The 18,589-nt window shown below is 41.2% G+C and overlaps 1 protein-coding gene across 4 annotated transcripts in view; it reads right to left on the bottom strand.

Moving 5' to 3' along the window:
- Positions 1-689: 689 nt before the first annotated feature.
- NCBP1 (nuclear cap binding protein subunit 1) overlaps positions 690-18,589 on the bottom strand; it is a 35,385-nt gene continuing 17,485 nt past the window's right edge. For 2 of the 4 annotated variants that reach the window (XM_082336172.1, XM_082336173.1), the window contains 12 exons: positions 17,798-17,862; positions 16,989-17,051; positions 15,585-15,659; positions 14,368-14,471; positions 13,396-13,518; positions 12,053-12,155; positions 10,606-10,699; positions 7,946-8,049; positions 7,189-7,303; positions 4,549-4,692; positions 4,024-4,137; positions 690-3,136 (listed from right to left, as the gene is read on the bottom strand). In XM_082336172.1, coding sequence (XP_082192298.1) covers positions 3,023-3,136; positions 4,024-4,137; positions 4,549-4,692; positions 7,189-7,303; positions 7,946-8,049; positions 10,606-10,699; positions 12,053-12,155; positions 13,396-13,518; positions 14,368-14,471; positions 15,585-15,659; positions 16,989-17,051; positions 17,798-17,862 — 1,218 coding nt within the window. In that variant the 3' untranslated portion in view covers positions 690-3,022. Of the gene's footprint in view, positions 3,137-4,023; positions 4,138-4,301; positions 4,693-7,188; positions 7,304-7,945; positions 8,050-10,605; positions 10,700-12,052; positions 12,156-13,395; positions 13,519-14,367; positions 14,472-15,584; positions 15,660-16,988; positions 17,052-17,797; positions 17,863-18,589 lie in introns of those variants that run through there. The other 2 variants (XR_014230683.1, XR_014230682.1) reach the window with 2 other exon arrangements.

The raw sequence follows: 18,589 nt of genomic DNA, 5'->3' as shown, positions 1-18,589 counted from the left end.
ACACGCTCCAGCACCTCGATGTCCTTCTTGTAGTGAGGGGCCCAAAACTGAACACAGGACTCGAGGTGTGGCCTCACCAGTGCCGAATACAGGGGCACTGTCACCTCCCTGGTCCTGCTGGCCATGCTGTTCCCGGTTCACCACGCACAGCGGCCTCGGGGCCCTGCGGGGCCTGGGAACGCGGCAGCTGGGGCTGGCTGGAGGCAGGCGCTGGCAGAGCTGTGGGAGGCAGCCCTCCGGCTGGTGCTTCCACAACCTGGTGTCATCCCAAAACTCCTCTCCGGGGCGGCTGGGTGGTGCGCGCTGGCTGCCGAATCACTTACCCACGGGCAGGCTGCGGCAAGCACCACCGGCCGCCCCTGCCTCGCTTCCTGCAGCAGCACCGCCCCAAAGGCAGGGGGTGGCAAGGGAGAGGGAGAATTTCCACACCAGCAGCCTCCTGGCACCCGGCGGCACGCACGCTCGCCTCATTTGGCTGCACGGGTGGGGGAAGCGCCTTAGATCAGCCCATAGCGCAAGGAGGTGCAGGCGTGCGAGTTAGTCAGGCTACCAGCCACAGGGCGGGGGAAACGAAACTGCTCCAAACCCGACTGCGCTCAACGCCAGCGCAACCCCGCCATGACTGCTTTGCTTCAATGGCCCCCAAAAGAGGTAGGACAAACACTCTCAGGAGTAACCTGCTTCACCTTCATTTATTTTTGTCTTTAATTGTGCATTTTTTCCAACCACATCACATTTCTACAGCATCTTTACGCTATCTGCCACCTCATGCTTCAGCAGTTCCAAGTTTCTCCGGTGAGCTGCTGGTATCGCTAGGCAAGCGTCTCGTTCTCTTCCCTACAGACCCAACCGGTTTCCCAGTCAAGTCAGGTGTAGGCCGCCTACAACGAGGGGAAGGTTTCCAACAGACTCGAGAAATGTAATCAAAGCCCATGCTCACCATGGCAGTCAAATCAACTTTGAAAGTCATTGCTATTTGGTTTTAAATCATAGGATTATGCTCAGGCATTTGCAACTGGATCCCCAGCACCCGTATTTGTCAAGGCTCAGAGGAAGTTACAGGTTTGCAAGTTGTAACTACGTTATCAGTTTTACAGAAGTCACATTTATAGTCAGATCCCCATCATTAGTTAATATCAGAACTCTGATATTGATCCGAGCCAGTGAAAAAACTATTAAACCCCAATTAAAACCTCTACAGTATTAAATGTTTCTTTAAAAAAAAAAACGCTAAAACAACAACTATTTGATTACTCAAGAACATTAACAGAGAGAGATTTGAAGCAGAAGTCTGTGCATAACTGACAAAACCCTTGCGTAAAGCAAATTTACAACAATTAACAGTATATACCCTGAAAGAATGGAGGGATCAGTCAAACCAGAAAGGGTAAGCAGAGAGAGCAGAAGTAACTGATCTAAGTCTATGAGGATATATCGGATTGCTACAGGCCACACACAAACTTATGTCAACACTCAAAGTAGAAAGTTCCATTTTTCACCCTCCTCTCTGGATCAGGAGGTCAATTGGTCAACGTACGGATGAAATGCATTACTAAGTATAATACTTGAAAAAATAATTTGCACAGGAACAAAATTACTCAAAGCTCATCACTTTCTAAGCTTAAACTGAATAGCACTGGGTATGAAATTCTTTTAAACATTCATCTGCAAAATGAAGAGACCATAAACAGCTTGGAAATACACTTGCGCACTGACGGACCCGAGCACCTAAGGCAGTGTCTTTGCCATTCATCACTGCTTACCGTAATACAGACCACTCTGGTTTGGCGTTTATGTACGTAACATTATTTGCATAACTCAAAACTAAGGCTACTCTATTTTCAGGTTGTGTTTTCCCAGTCTAAGTCTCCTGTGAGATATCACTTAAATGAGCATTAAAATGCTTTCTGAAGACACGGGAGCCACGTGCTGTTGTCACACTTTAAAGCAAGGGAAGGGTAGCAGATGTAGCCGCCGCAAAGCAGTTGTTACTAAGCCAGACGAGGTGAGGGCACTTGGTTCATCCACCGTCACTGCCAGAAGAGATTCCTGGCACCACTGCAGGCCTGCAGGTCCAGCCCAGCGCAAGCTCAGCAGCCCAACTAGTTACAGGCTGAAATAAAGGAACAAGCTGAACATTGCCCTGCCCTCTCCCCTGGCACCTGGGGCTGGAGTTCCCATCGCCCAGGTAAGGCGGCTTGAAGTACAGAAGTCGATGGTTTGTTCTGCTCCAACTCTTGCTTACTGTCTCTATTTACCAGCGAAGACTGCTGCCAGGAGCAGCCCGTGACTCTTTGACTATGCTGCAGAAAGGACTGCGTTTTTCAGAAGTTGTCCATGAAGTTCCTCTACCAATTGTTTATAGCTACGGTAATAAGACACTAGACAATACATTTTAAAAAAACATATTTCAATTGTATTACAACCATGTTCTTTTGAACAGTGAAAATCTAGCTGGCTTGGTAATAAACAAATCCATATGCTCTATACTACTTCGAAAGCTTAAATCAAGTGTTTCACATGCCCGAAGTTAAGACACTTTTCCTGTGCCATACTAGAGAGCTTACCACACAGCTCACTGAGAAGGTGCATTCCCTTTCATACTCACAAAACACTATGAACTCATTTCTGCAATTCCTTTGATTTAAGGGCCAGGCAAAGGTAACAAATTCTACTGTTTGGGTGGTTTTTGTTTGGTTTTTGCCTGATTTTTATTTTTATATAAACAACAGGGCAGAAACAAAAATACTGTCATGAAGTCAAGAGTCAAACCAAATTAAAAGACAACAAAAAGAATCCATACTTTACTTCATGTCTATCCCCTATCAGTCATTTCTTGTAAGGCTTATGATGCTTACACAGTTTGCTGTTGGTTAGAGTACTGTATTGTTTTATCTAGGAGCACATAAAAGCCAGTTTTAGTCAAAAATTTCTTTCATCCCCATGTCAAGTTTTACCATTAAAAAAGAAAAAATGAAATTCATTAAAGTCCTGCAGACAAGACTCTGCCTGTGAATAATCCTCAGGCCTGCAGAGCACAGAACTGCTGAAACACAGCCAGTATGTGGTGGTCCAGTTCAGCTGTAAACAGGAGGTTCTCTAGGGTCACCATGTACTGCTGGATTATCTGGTGATGCTGGCAGATAAAAAGAAAAACACAAACCTTTATGTTTTCATTTATCTTTCTATAAGAACAGGCAGAGAAGCCAAGACATGTAAGAATCACAGGTCAAATGTTTTCATCAAAAGCGTTAAGCACATCTCATTTCCACAACACAGCAGCCACTGACAAGAAAAGCATAACGCAGAGCCACCACTGATTGCAAGAAGAAAGCATGTGCTGAAATCCCATCTTGAGAAGCACTGTGCTCCCTGTGGACCCCGAATTGTGTGCGGGATATCATGCAACTGCAGAGATATCCTAGGAGAATCGTGATGTTTGCTTTCCTCGGAAGCCACATTGACTACAAGGGAAGGGTTCAGCCCAGGGGAGAATTATACCACCACTCCCATTCTTCAACATATCTTCTACTCACACAGGTATAATTTTCTATTACTATCACTTTCATCCAGCCACCTGTGCTTGTTACCTGATTTAATACAGAGCCAAGAATTCGAAAATTATTTTTAATATATTAAAATATATTTATGCATCTTATTAAAAATAATTACGCAATATTGTAATGCACTTATTTAAAAGACATCTATTCTTGTTCACTCACAACTTTGCCCTTATATGAACACACAGTTAAGAGGAGCTCAGCGAAATTAATAATCGCATCTCAGTATCTTTTTGCAGTACGCTCACAGCGTTGGAATTAATCAAGGACAAGTCACTCCACCAGTCTGTGGCAGACATGTGGCCAGAACCAGAGTTATGGCCTAGCCCCACACTAGCCCTCAGAGAAGACCTGCTGCTGCCACCTACTGCTACTCCCATGGAGCGCTCAGTTCTCCAGCCACAAAGCTTGTCTATCCAGCACGTGCTTGCCCACGGCCTTCCAGCTGGGAAATGAAACTTACCTGTAGGAAGATCTGCTGCAACCTCTCTATACAGCTCTTGTACCAAGGTGTAAATACATCAATCCCACCAGTTTCACAGCGCACTAAGTGCTCAGTTAACAACATAATGAAACGCTGCAGGAGAGGAAAAAATACACTTATTCAGTCTCGTCAAAGGAAAGCAGGATCCTAACCTCAGGTGAAAGGATCTAGGGGACAGAAGCTTTGAACAGCAACGTAAGAATAATTATTTTGTTTGGCAAACACTGAATTTAGTAAGCAAATAAAACTCAAGTTACCTTCTCCTTCAGGATACTGTATGCTAGCGGAACTCCTCTGTTCCTGAGCGCTTGAAATCGAACAGATCTTGCTCAGAAGCAGTCTTTGCAGGGGATGATCTGGATTGACTCTAACCCATAGTAAACCCATCAACCCCTTCCCATATTCTTATTCCAAGAAGATGCCTGAGATACAAGCGAGACTGAAAGCTTATAAATCCAGTAACTCTAAAACCTGAAAGTGAGGAGAGGCTTTGCCCATCATTACCTGGAATATAACAAGGAAGAGATTCTTCTGCTCGCTCTGGGCTGACTCTACTTTCTCCTGCAAGCGCTCTATCTGCTCTTCTAGCGGCCCATCTTCCCGATCGCTGCTTCGGTCATCGTCGTCATCATCATCATCGCTGTCTCGCTGCAAGTGACAACAACGCAAGACTAACTAGCAACCTGCCTACCTGTGGTTACCATTAATGCCCTCCGGTTCCATGTGTGAAAAGGTCTGCAGAGCAACTGCAGAGCAGCAACTGAAGCTGCTCTGTAGTTTGGTAAGTTTTGTATTGGGAAGGATATTTACTTTGAATATAATTCAGGAAAGAAATTTGGAAGAAAAATGCCAATATGGGAAAGCCCTGGAAAAAAATTAAGGTTTCAGAGAAACCAGAGCAAGCTTCAAGATTTACTAGTCTTTTATTTATTGGAAACACAATAAAAGGTAATAACCCTGCTGACTTTATCATTGCCAGATAATGAACAGCTTTTTTTAAAAACAAACAAACAAACAAACAAACAAACAAACAAAAAAACCCAAACAGTGTAGATTTTTTAAATTGTGTCCACTGCAGCAGGGCAGGTAATTCATTTAATGAACAGTTCAGAAATCTCATGGCTCCAAAAAATAAAGCACTTCTGTGCAAGAACGCAGATGAAACCGGCTGGTTAGCACAAAAGGAAGACTACAGACTGTAGCCCGTGGTGTTGGACCGGGGACTCCCTATATTTATGATCAAAAGGCATGCTCTCAGACTAGAAAGGGTCAGCATAGAAACCAAACGACTAACTAGGACCATAGTATGTTCTCATTGCCTCAAAACCAAAATAACATAACAACAACCAAACCCACAAAACACCCATAAGTACCAGGCTTGGGAGCTCAGGTAACAAAGTCTTACATAAGACTACAAGGGATACAGGAGGAAAGGCAGAATCTGATGCATTACGGTACATCCAAATATAGCTATTGCTTCAGTCTCATAGGATTGTTTCTGTGCAAAACCACCCATAAATTAATGGCTTAAAACTTCAAGTATTTGTAAAAGGAGCATGTGCAACTTGTGACAAATACAAGGCCATGTGTTAACTCACCTACCGCATAGCAAATGTAACTCACAATCAGAAGATAGTTACAGCTCTGAATAAGCGTAAAAAATAAAAACAACTTACCAGAGCAAGTGAGAATTTAATTTTATTCTCTCTATAGGAACTTGCTTCTTCCCCACCTACAGAGGTTTCCTGAACTCAAAATGCTAAAGGACCAATAGGACCTAAGGGAAAGCATGTAAGCCTTGGCCTCGTTCCGTAGTAAGGCAATCCACCTCATGCTGGGGACATCAAAACTTGCCAGCTTACTTCCTCTAAAAGGAACCGTCATGCAGCACAGCAACAGCCTGCAGAACTATTCACTGTTGCATACAAATGTTTCTTCCTGGCACAATACTCATTTAAAGTACTCAGTAACAAACAGCTGCAGCAAGAGACAAGCACAGAAATGAAAACACTGGTATATTTGTTTAGAGATGCCAGAGAAGCTCTTTGGCTCACAGTAAGATCAATGACTGCATCTAGCTCTTCAATAATCATGGGCATTTATTAACTGCTGATCAATGTAGATTGAAGATGCAAGCAACTAGGATGGCTGTTGCTGGGAGTGAAGGAAACAAGATGAAGGGGCTGGGATGAACCGACACTGGCAAACTGCGAGGTATTAGTGATCTCTCAACAGAAACTTCTGGAAAAATGACTGACTTGTGCAGATTTCTTCAAAAACCATCAGCAGCCCCTGTGCCATGTGCCAAATTCTGACATTAACTTCTTCCAAAGTTTTGGAGCTAGCTAAGGGTTTTATGCAGGTAATCATACTCACGGACTACACACAAACATGGAAATTCTCTCTTGCTCTCTGCAACTCTCAACATGTTTATAAACTCAGTTCATTCTATCACGACTAAGTATTGCATTCAGCCAGGCTTCCTTGGGCCCTGTCTTTTGCAGCTGCCACAGAAGACACTCTCTCACCTGTCCCATTTGGGACAACAGAACACAACAGTGGCTGCTTGTTCATCAGTTTGTTGTATACAGTAACCCAGAGCATGCAAGGTACTCCGAAAAATAAGCTGGAAGAAGGAAGTGACAGATGCCAGTGTCAGAATCTAGCAGCATCCATCAGAAGAACAGTAACAGCCAACTTTTCAATAGCAAATAGCTGTTTCCGTGCACTTCTGCATGGAAGCCACAAGAGTACTCTTTAACAGAACTTACTGTAAATAATTTGTAACTGTTCTTATTGTTATCTGACAAGGTAACTGGAATCCAGATTAGAAGGCAAGTGGAAGACATGCTCGTATTGGAAGAGGAACTTGTGAGAGAGAGCTTGAACAGAGCGAATACATATGAATTCCCTTAAAGATTCTACTGAATTCTTAGGTTATAGCTGCCGTTAGGAAGGTGAACTGAGAACATGCATCCAGCTTTTTATGTCTTAGTGCTACAGATGGCCACATGTCTGCAGACATGCTTCCTGATAAACATATTTATTCAGTCCTTCCCAAAACCAACTGTGCATCAGTCTGACAGCATGCAGGTTTGTATAACTTAGCATAAAATCATTAAAAATTACAAACAAATTACTCACTCTTTTGTGCTGCCTGGCCAATCTTGCCTTAGTCTCCTCCAGTTCTTTGTGAATCTTCAGAACGTGCTTATTCATCTTACGAATTGTGGAATGTAAGATCTCCCAGATATAAAACCTAGGAAAGACACAAAGCTCAAAACACTACATTACACACTACTTACAGAAAAATCTGTCTGGGGGAATTTAAAAAACTTAATATCATTTAAGACACCTACTAGAGTGAGCAAACACTCGGCATATAGGAAAGCATACCTGTAATGTAAGAAAGCTTAACAATCATTTCTTTCCCATTTTTTGCAGTACGCTTCCAAACCAGCATTGTATTTCATTCATGTACTGCAAGACTACCAACATCAAACTGACTTCTCAGACCAACATTTCTCCTGTTCTCAATTAGCAATGTGTCAATGGCGGTACAAGTTACATACCTCAACCAAAGACCAGGACCACACTAAGCTAGCAGCTATATAATACGCAGCAACAGACTTTGTGTAGAAATAGTTCTGGTGTTGTTCTGCTTTGGCAGGCCTACAGACTACTCGCAAAATGACGTGCTAGCAACATTCTTGCACTGTCACACAAACATTCATACCCCAACTCAGAAACAAAAATGCTAAAGTACATATTTTGTAAAAGGAGCAAAAACTTAATTGTACCTTTTTCTTCCACCACCCAGTTTTCATAGATGAAACGCTCTACTGGCCATTTAAAATAATAATTCAGAGACAAATAACAACCCAAGACAAAATCTTGTTACCTAGTAAAATCATGTGCAAGCTCTGAAGAGAAGATCCAGTTTGCTACTGCAGCACAGTCAACAATTTGTGTCCGAATCATCTTGTCCACAAGCACAGCAATCATCTATATTTTGTGAAAGACACGATAGTCATTCAAAATAAGAAAAGGGCTTGCACACACAATCTGTGTAAAGTGTTCCAGCCTCAGATAGAACCAGAGGTGGTTTGGTGCAGCTCTACGTTAGTGATATTACTGGGTAATTTCAAATACTTTTAGGAAGCTGAGTAGTCTAGCCTAAAACTGCTCAAATTAGGGGATCTATATTAATTACATAAAGCGTTCTGATTTTGTTTAACAACCTTTTCTACTTCTTGTGAAAGTGATGTATCACTCTTTGTTAACATCCGTATTTCCATACAAAAGCAAAAAATACAAGCATCATAGCTGGAAGTGACGCCTTAGAGACACAAGTCCTAGTATTTGACATTGAAGTACTCAAACCAGAGCACATATACCTGCCAGATCACCATAATGAAGGAGCTACTGTTAGCCTGCTCTCCTTTTTGTTTAGAGCTGCAACAGAAATAGTTCTGCAACAGTCTTCAAATGTGATAGTAAGCTCTTCTCCACAGGACCTATTCATTTCAGGACAGAGCCAGTGCTGTGTAGTCAATGGAAGTGCTTACTTGCTACAGGCACTGCCATCATTCCGGGGGGGTTGCAAGCTAGAGCAGGCAACTGCAGAGAGGAGCTACTGACTAAAGCAGTTGCAAGCTGTTCAGAAAAAAGGCTTATCTTAGTTACTCCTGTGCTTGAATGCCACAGTATCTAAGAACCACAGCCTGCACTGTATTTATCCTTACAACCACCCATTGTCAAATAAGGAAGTGTAACAAAGCTCCTTTTAAGGAAGGAAAATTAAAATAACTGAATGAATCATACAGAAGACTCAGCACTCAACTTTCAAGTCCCAGGATAGCATCCTATGCTCTATCTGTCTTTCTGTATTGCCAGGAAGAATTTCTGATTACTGAGCCTGATCTTCCAAGAAACACAGACCTAGGATTTTGGGAAAACATTTCATTGCAATGTTACCATTTCTCTTTATGAAGTCACCACCACAACCTTACTTATAGGTCCAGTGACTACTGACTCCTATTGCTAAATCACTATCTGCAGCATAGATCACTCATGAGCACTATATGCCTTGCGAATACTGCTGATAGTCTGAACCAAATCAAAGGATGTTCCCATAGACATGGGAGTAGGGCGAGCGGCGTGAAAACAGACTCTGGACAAGTGTCCTACTGTCCAGGCACTATTTCTTCCGTCTGCCAGGGAGGTTGTGGACTCGGGAGGAAAAAAAAAAAAAAAAAGTGCTTGACCAGAAGCAAAAGACTGAACTGCAATAAATACAAGAGGCAAAAAATTAAGTTCCATGATCAAGCAGAACAGCAGACCTTCATAACTTTTGCACTTGGTATTTTCTAAAGCAATCTTGATTTATTCATAAAAATCTAACATGACTGTTTAGTCTGGGTTTGAAACCTCCATCTGTTTGGTCATGCCGCAATACAAAGGAATGAAGAGGAACAGGATATGGATATTAGATTGCAGTAATGTAATTTCTCCTGATCCAGTTAAATGGCAGTAAAAAGTAGGTCAGACTGTAATCATCACATTTTCAAGGTCAGTAATTTGGGTAGGAAGTTTAATGTATTAAAAAATCCTGCTTTTTTGATGTGAGAGGTGACATCTTGCATAGGTATCTTCTAGGTGCTCAGCTTTTCCCCTAGGGAATGGACCACAGGTCCAATAGCAGATGCAAGGATTACCCCTTGTTCTCAGTGGCATTGCTTCTGAAAGTCTGGGCTACACAGCTGTGAGGTACAGTCCACTTTCAAGCACAATAAAGTGCAACACAGACACACCAGTAAGGAATACGTGAAATAATTAATGCAGGCAAATTCAGCTTGAGTTCCTTATCGATTTCTATTTATAGAAGAATGACAGCTGAGGGAGAAAACAACTGCTGTGAAGAAACTGAACAGCTTAAACTGAGGCATTTTTCATAGGTCTTTTGGGGTGTTATTTCCTCTGGCTCAAGAATGAACATAATCATGGCACTGTCAGACTGATCTGTTCTGAACAGCCACTGACTGCAGCCCTACTCACTCTGTCCATGCAGAACACTGACTCCAACATGAGCATTGTGGAATAACTGCATGGCTTTCACTAGCAACTGGAAAAAAAAAAGCCATAAAAAACCCCAGGTTTCCACACTTCTAAGAATGTGGCCTGTTTTGATAGGAGGTCTACATCTTATTTCAATTTACACATCTACACTGTTTTCCAATTTTGAACAGAAACATGATTTTAGCAAAAGTTATTCTCTCGTACGACAAACAGCAGAGTATGAATCCAAGTCAGAATGAAAGCCTTTGCCCTCCCACAATGAACTCTGAGGAAGAAGTAGCCTTACTGATGGTATATATTTTATGTCCAGCCTTCATTTTAGGCACTAGTAACAACAGTAAATACAATTTGAACTTTCCTTCAAATAAGATGGCAATAGACAAGTTATTTTTAAAGGATATAAAGCAAACTGTAATGTTTTTTATTAAATACAGCCTCTGTGAGTTGAAACTCACAAAGATGCTTGACACTGCAACCTCTTACCTGTGGATGATTCTTCCAAACCTCATACACAACCCTCAGAACATGGAGTTTCCCCTCATCACTTTCAGCAAGTGTTTTGAAGACTTCATGAAACCTTTTAATACATGTAAGTAGTCAGTGGAGGGGTTGGAATCAGGTCAAAAGAGCAGCAGATACAAGGCAAGTGGTTTAGATTGTCCAAAAGAAAATTTTGTGACTATCTGCAGCAATTCTTGAACAACTATTCCCTGGAAAATATAACCATCCTGAACCGAAATAGGCTACAAAGACATCACAGCCCCTAAAAGCAACTTAAATCTTAGTGGTGAACCTAGTCCCTGAAGCTGGGCTACATTTCTTATATTCTTAAAAGCAGGAGGCACTTTCATGCTTCATGTGCTTATCTACACACAGCTGGAGCAAAATTTGCTGCCTTTTGAGCCTTAGACCTTCCTCTGATATGTGCTTCCATAACTTTAGACACTTATCCAATCTGCCTCTTTTTGAAGGAAACGCTGCTAAAAGCCTCTACTTTAGCAGAGTTACGCTGACTGCTACACAGCATTCACAACCCAGCTTATTGTAATATAACCATAAAGTGTAAGAGGCTCTTTTTGATCTCATGGCTGCCAGTGTTGGTGTGCAGCAGTGAAAATACCATGGCTCTAAGTATTCATATCACCCTGCCTCTTGTCCTACTGACTGCAGGTTACCACCTACAGGTTCTTATCAACATTGCCCCTATAAAAGTTCCCAGGTGCATGTTTTTGGAAGGGCTTTATATATCTTTAAGGACAAACAGAAAAATAACTAATTAAGATGCATGTGACTACCTTCCATGTAACGAGACTACTTAAAAGCAACTCCAAAACACACAGGATTAAAAATTATTTTTAAATGAGATAACATTTTACTAAAAAAGGTGCAGTAAATTCTCTAAAAGTTAAAGCATACCTTTAAGGGATGCACTCTTAAGTATTTTAGAATGGATTTCACTGTGCTTTGGTAGATAAAGGAAGTTTACAGGAGACTGCTTTGAAGTTTCGTGTTTTCTTTTTCTTTCTTCATTTTTATATGGATGTAACTGTTCTAGAGTCATAATCATAGTACAAGATATTGCAGTGGGAGCTACCCAGTCATTCAAATGTAAGAAGAAACCCTTGTTCCTCACCAGAATCAGCAAATGAGTAATTCTAAAATGGAGTAAAGTTCCAAACCCATCTCATTTGTTTGATTTATATCACATGGCTGTAACGTACAAGTTTCTGTTAATTCCATTCACATATATAACCTAGCATTTACATTACCATTCCTTCAGTAAATAGCGTCATTAGTTCTCCTAATCGTATTGCATTGTGGAGCACCTAAAGCATTGCTGAAGCTTGCAGTCCAGTTCTTTTATCATGCATTTCACTGTCAGAATTAAACAGTTCTATAAGACCCAAAATAATGCACACATTACACTTACTTGGCCAGGGCACTGAAGGAGTGGCTGAAAGACTTTGCAGCTAGATGGAGCAGAGTCTGAACAAAGACTTCTATTTTCAGAGGGTTGAAGGTAAATCCTTCATCTGCAAGTTATTTAAAGTTGAAACTATAAGTACTTCAAGTAGAGCACGTAAGCTACTCATAAAACTGTAGAGATAACTTATGGTTTTAACTCATTTCACAAAAAAGAGTTTCATCAATAGGGTTTTGCAAGGCTGAGCAGGGAGCTAGTAAAGACTTTCTAAAATACGCGGATCTTCAGGCTCCCATTTTGCCACGAGGAAAACGTGCAGAAAAAATTCCAGGTCAGTGAAGAAGCCATTAGAGACACAGCCACCCTGCCAACATGTAAGAGCACTGACAGACAGCAGCAGAGAAAGACAGCAAAGGAAACTGCAGAGTTATGCACCAAGCTGAAGGCCTGACAGACCATAAAGAAGGGAGAGTGGATGAGGAGAAGGGAAGGTAAGGATGATTAGGGTACAGTGGCTGGCTATTTATGACATGAGAGAAGGGTCCAGCAAGTGTGCATAGCAGATATGGGTACTAGGGGCGCACGGTGCCAAGTCGCCTCCTGTAGCTGCAGCTACCTGCAGCTGAAGACAGGCAGGAGGGAGAGCACTCATTAGTGTGTGATGCCTAAAGCAAATTAGGAAACATGACAGTGGATCCCAGGGCAAAAACAGATTGTTGCTGCTCTCTGTTTGCATAATAGATCACTTGCAAATATTACAGAAACATTGAAACCATCCCCATTGTAAAGACCACTTCTTAATTCTCTGCCTCGCACACTTTCTCACCCTCTAAAACACAGAGGCTTTAGGAATCAATGCTGTCCGTCGCTGCAAAGCTAAAAAGAACGAGTGGAGTCCTATCATGAGTTTGTATCTATAGAAGACTACAGCCAGCACGCTGGCCATCTTATCTGTCGTGGAACTGCACCGAGGGGAGGGAAGCTCTCAGACAGGGCACAAGCACTGAATCTCAGGCGTGATGATAACAGCATGAGATGCACTCTGTTGCTGAAGGCAAAGGAAATGTTAAATTCTTTCATGCCTCCTCTGTCAATAATCACAAGAAAACACATCTCAAGCACCAGGTTACTTCTGTTAAGAAAAACAGGCCTGCCTCTGCATGCAAGATGTTTACAACAAACCCTAACAATGGTGTATTATTTCCATATACTGATAAATTGAAACCAACTATTAGAAGGAAAAGCATACAGTTCTATTAACCACCACACCCATAATTCCAAAGGATAGCAGATCAGTCTACACACAAAAGAAATTACAGCCTGCCAAAGCCTAACAGCATATATCTTACCATCATCATCATCCTGGTTTGGATTAGGCACGTCTTTTAAAATGCTGAAGATTTCATCATTGCTGGCCTTATTTTTAATTGCGATTGTTAAACAGAGTGCCACAGTATATCCAGGAAGAGACCCTAAACAAAAGCAGAGAGGTCAAAAATATGTAGAAAACAAGTGAGTACTTTTAACATCAGTTTGCCTCTCAGAGAAACAAGTACACTTCCCAGCTACACCTAAAACCAGCTGTTTCCAACATCATTGTCTACATCACTATGCCATAAAACTGCTCACCATGTTTCCTGGTTTTCACATTAAATTCAAAACTTACAGTAGAACCTTTACAGCTGAGGTCAGGTCATCACTCTCCTGTCTAAAGCTCTACTTCAGCTTCCACCAATTTCCTAAAAATATAATACTTCCTTGTTTTTCCTCACTGTATCTTTGAAGATGACACTTTTACGCTTAGGATGGTCTTTATATTGAGTAAAAAAAGGAATAACAAGGTATCTCTCTACCTCAGTCTTCACATCATCTGCTGCCTCTGTGTGCTTCACTAAACAAAGTTTACTGGCAAAATCTTCTACTGTTTCATGAAGTTCAAAAAATAAACCCACATTATGACTTCATATGCTGACTTTTGCATAGTATTGTGCCCAAACACGGGAAATAGATGAATTTTCCAATTTTAGACTTCTGGCAAACAATGCTGCACAACACTACAACCACTTCAGCAAGAGTAACTTCATGTATCTGGATTTTCTTTTCTTCATAATGTAACAAAAACGATTGTATTACAGAGATCCAGGCTTAATATATATTACTTGCTCACGTGAAGCATATTTACCCATACAAAAATCATGCATCTATATTTCAGCTGTATTCTTCTTTATGAAGACAACTGATATTACAGTCAATCTAGTGTGCTGCCTTGCTCTGAAACACTATTTTCTTCAACTTGACCCCTCAGTAACTTTAATACTTACTATTACTTTCATCTCCATATTTGTAAATGCACACTGGATTAGCAGGACTGAGGACAGAAAAACTTGCAGGAACAATGTCTATTATTCGCTGATGGTAGGAGAGTCTGGAAATAACAAGTTTCACAGCAGTAGAGTTAAAATGGAAATAACACCAGGGTTAATTCTGAAGTGACTGCTTTATCATGGTTTTCCTGTATTTAACTTTAATAGAACAAAAATCAGGGTGTTTATACAACAGAATGGTAGTTTCTGCTGGGTAGTAAGAGCTAAGTAAACCAAACTTACTAGTAGATGCTTTCTATCTGAACTCTTTGATGTAGAGTTTCATCCTCATACAATTAATTTAGCTTGTGAAAAGATTTAGAGGCTGCCTGGTAGGATGTTTTATGCAAAAGCCTAAGATGCACTGCAGAAAACTAGTAAGACGTTGGTATTCAAAGCAGAAAAAAAATATTAAATTGGATGTCTTCTTTTTGCTTCCCAGCTTATTTCACTCCCACAAAGGCTTAATTTTGCTACCAGAGTTTTCAGTGAAATGGAACAGTGCCACAGAAAAATTACATTCATTCTGCAGCATAATACTTTCACACTTCCTATACTGAATTCACCCCAAAACGGATGAATGTTTTCATGTAGGATGCTGAATAACACAGGCTTTTTGAACATCTTGCTCTTTCTCCCTCCTATATCCCTCTATCTCAACAATTGTAAGTTCAGCCCTGATTGTGTACTCCTGTGGTTGGGTTTGGAGTTTTTTTTGGAGGGTTGTTTTTTGTTTGTTTTAAGGTCAATGAACATCAGAGGCACCTAGAAGAATCAAGATTAGATTCTCAGTTTTTAATATAACTAATGATCAGTTCCCTCCATTTCTGTGAATGCCGAATACTTTCCAGGAATATTGCCTAAGCTCTATTTTACCTTCCATACCTATGGTGAAGGATGTCTTTTTTGTAACTACAGGTGTGCATACCTGGGATAGACAGCTTACTACCACCTGCTCCACCTGTTTCTCCCTCTCTCTAAAGTAGTGTCCTAAGTGTCCTACAACAGGTAAACCAGATTAAAATCATACAAACAACAGACTCATCTCTTAACTGAAACCGAACTGTAAGAACAGATGTGCCTAAGACAAGACTCAACTTAAAACGAATTTGACAGTATCCAGAAGCAAAGATAAAACTTTACCTTGAATGCAACTATCAAAAGATCTTACTTACCGCATGCACTTTTCCAAAACCTCTCTCACAAATTTGGGTTTGGGCTTTTCAAGGTCCTGAGTAAGACAATCTGACCTATCAAAGGGCAGAATGCGATAGCTTTTAGCAAAAGAATTTGTGCTTTAGTCTCTTTTTTTGCTTGGTCTAATAGGTACAAAACAATCACGGTCTAAGGACAACTGGAGTGCTTGACACTTAGTTTTACAGTGTAGGCAATTTTAAGACAATGAGGTAAGTTTATCACCATTTCCTTATTGGCCGTTAGCATTCTTGGAATCTCGTCTCTGTGTGATATATTTTCAAGTATCTTCCCTTCCCCCACCAGATTAAAAATAATTTGTGCTTACAGTTAGCTGGCTTCCCCTTTCCTTAGGAAAGGAACCTTATGTGATTTCATAGTCTGTTCCTCCCTCACAGGAATTTTTGAACTTCTGGCTGATTTCAAACGCACTTCAGATAAAGAAAAGTCTCAAATACAGTCACTTGCGGGATTTGTGAAAAATGGCAGCTTGTGAGAGAAACCCACAGAAGTACTGCCATCAAGGAACATCCAGGCAAAGACAAATCAGCTCTTTGAAGACTGCTGCCTGATCAGTCAACATGGATGTATACTAGCATAGCCAGCAAGCACTTAACTCCACATGACGACAACACAAGAAACTTAAGTAAAGCCACAAAAACACATCACAAGAAGGGCTACACCCCTCTCCACAAGGCCACTTGGGCAGATCAGCTATGGAAAGCATGTACGGTAGCAGGCTGTGGAAGTTCCTGTAGGGATGACTTAACGCCGAGGTGATTTCTCTTGCTACATGGGTGCCTGGAATGGAAAGCTCAGGGGAACCTGTGATTAGACACTGATGGACTCCAGGGAGCTCCTGCTAGAGATGCGAGTTCAAGATTTGGCACGGTAAGAACAGATGGCAGGGCCAGCTCTGAGGGTACTTTGGGTGCTAGGATTTGGCAGGAGGGAAACAGATTGCAAGGCTAAAGGTTATAATGAAAGGTTTAGGGTAGGACAGAGAGCAAGATTACAGAATGAATACAGGATACAAAGAGTCAGGGCAAATCATTAAAAGTAAATTGGGGACCCATTTCAGAAAATTTGCTAGCAACTGATTGAGGGTGCAGGACAAATTGAAGAAATCACGTTTCAACTTCCCCTGTGTAGGGAATGCTTACACTGGCTTGAGATTTATCACAAAGTTCACCAGGGACAATACAGCAACTAAAGAGATTATCAAGATAATCTACCACTCAGTGGTGGCAAACAGATTAAGGAAGATCTCTGGAGAGGTGGAGGAAAGCAATTAACAGGGCCACTATGCCGCGATACTTCCTGGGTAAGTCTGAAATTTTAAGGTTTTGCAGTATCAGGTTCAAATCAAAAGGAGAGAAACTTACCAGTCTTCCCAGCTCCAACGGAACTGGAAGTTGCTCAAGTGGTGAGAAAACCAGTTAATAAATCTTTATTAAAAAGAAAAGAAAGCTCCATTAAATGCCAGAAGTGCAGGAAAACTTTCAGTTGAGATTTTCTTATAAATGCATTCCACTTTTCAAAGGCAAGCTTAAACTCTAAAGCTATTACAGCATTAAACAGGTGTTCATATTGACAGATACAAAAGACTGAGTTCAGAGAGTCAGAAAGAAGCTTTTATGGACAAATAGACAGCCTGTCACGTTCTCTTGTTTCATACAAAGAAATGACCTATTAAATTAACACTTAAAATGTAAGCTTACTGTGAATATGCAACTTTCCCATTTTTGATGAGTAATTAACAGCTCTCCTACACAATGCAGACTTCACTCAAATGGCAAAATCACCACCACTCTCCTCCTCTGGGTAGCACATACGCCATTAACTCCACTTCCAGCTTGCCTCCCAGACCACTAGGGAGCAGGCATAGTACTAGATAATGGAGTACTATGCAACTATGAACAGCTTTGAACATGGAAAAGTTGTCACCAGTTTTAACTGTCCTGTACAGACAGTTAGAGTTGTAACCTCTGGGGGAGTTTTTCTGGGAAGGAGAGGCAAGCAGTCAGTCCTCCACCTTCTCTTTGGGTTGCTCAAAGCCAGAGCCCAGAAAGCATTTTGAATAGCACCAGGAAGTTCTAACAAGGATTTTTGACTAATCTTTCCATAGCCTCTTCATTTTTCCTGTACATTGGATATTGAGGAGTATTTTCCATTGTCTCCAAAACACATTTACCTGTCCACACATGTTGTATTCATTGTATCCAAACGCATGTAGAGCATTTCTGTAGCTTGTGCAAGCTGAAAGTTTCTTATTAAGGTTAACTGAACAGCACTAGGTAAGTCAGAAATTACTCCTTTCAGTTTGTGACTGAATGTCATCAACTTTTTGTACTGAAAGCTCCCTGGGTCTACTCCAAAATCAGGTAAATGACAGTAAATCCACAGCAGAAAAAATGAAGCATATAGTGAGTTCTACCCTCTAATCCCAGTCTGTCTTTTTTCCATTATTGCAATGGGACTGTTGGCTTCTTCCATAGAAAGCCAGAATTCACATCATGCAACAAGCAAAACTGCACTGATACAACCAGACACCAACCTCCTTACGGAGTGCTTCTGTAATCTCACCAGTCTAGCTTCATGGGCTGCTGTTGATGCTTATCCACAATCTTTGATCACCACTGAAGGCTTGAGAAAGTATGTCTACACTGACTTTACCCAACAAGGGCTTTATCCTTCTTACAGTGTCCCTATTAACATTAAAAACTTTCTGCACGGATGTCCGCCCAATTCTAGAAATAGACTTAGCTCTAATCATTGAGATTATGTGATTTGCAAACAGTGAGTGGTATCATGAAGTAGAACGAAAATTTGGGCATGAAATTACCAGTGGATAGACATCTGTTAACCATCCTCCATTCTCACCATCTGTAGCTTGATCTAAACCGATGATCTAACATGATCTAAAATGGCAGCAAAGTAGGGGCAATGTAATAGCCAGAATTAGCTGGGAGTCATGCCTCCTTCC

Source organism: Platalea leucorodia (genome assembly GCF_965183815.1).
Source record: "Platalea leucorodia genome assembly, chromosome: Z".
Classification (NCBI taxonomy): Eukaryota; Metazoa; Chordata; class Aves; order Pelecaniformes; family Threskiornithidae; genus Platalea; species Platalea leucorodia.
This window is presented reverse-complemented; position numbering and strand designations above follow the sequence as displayed.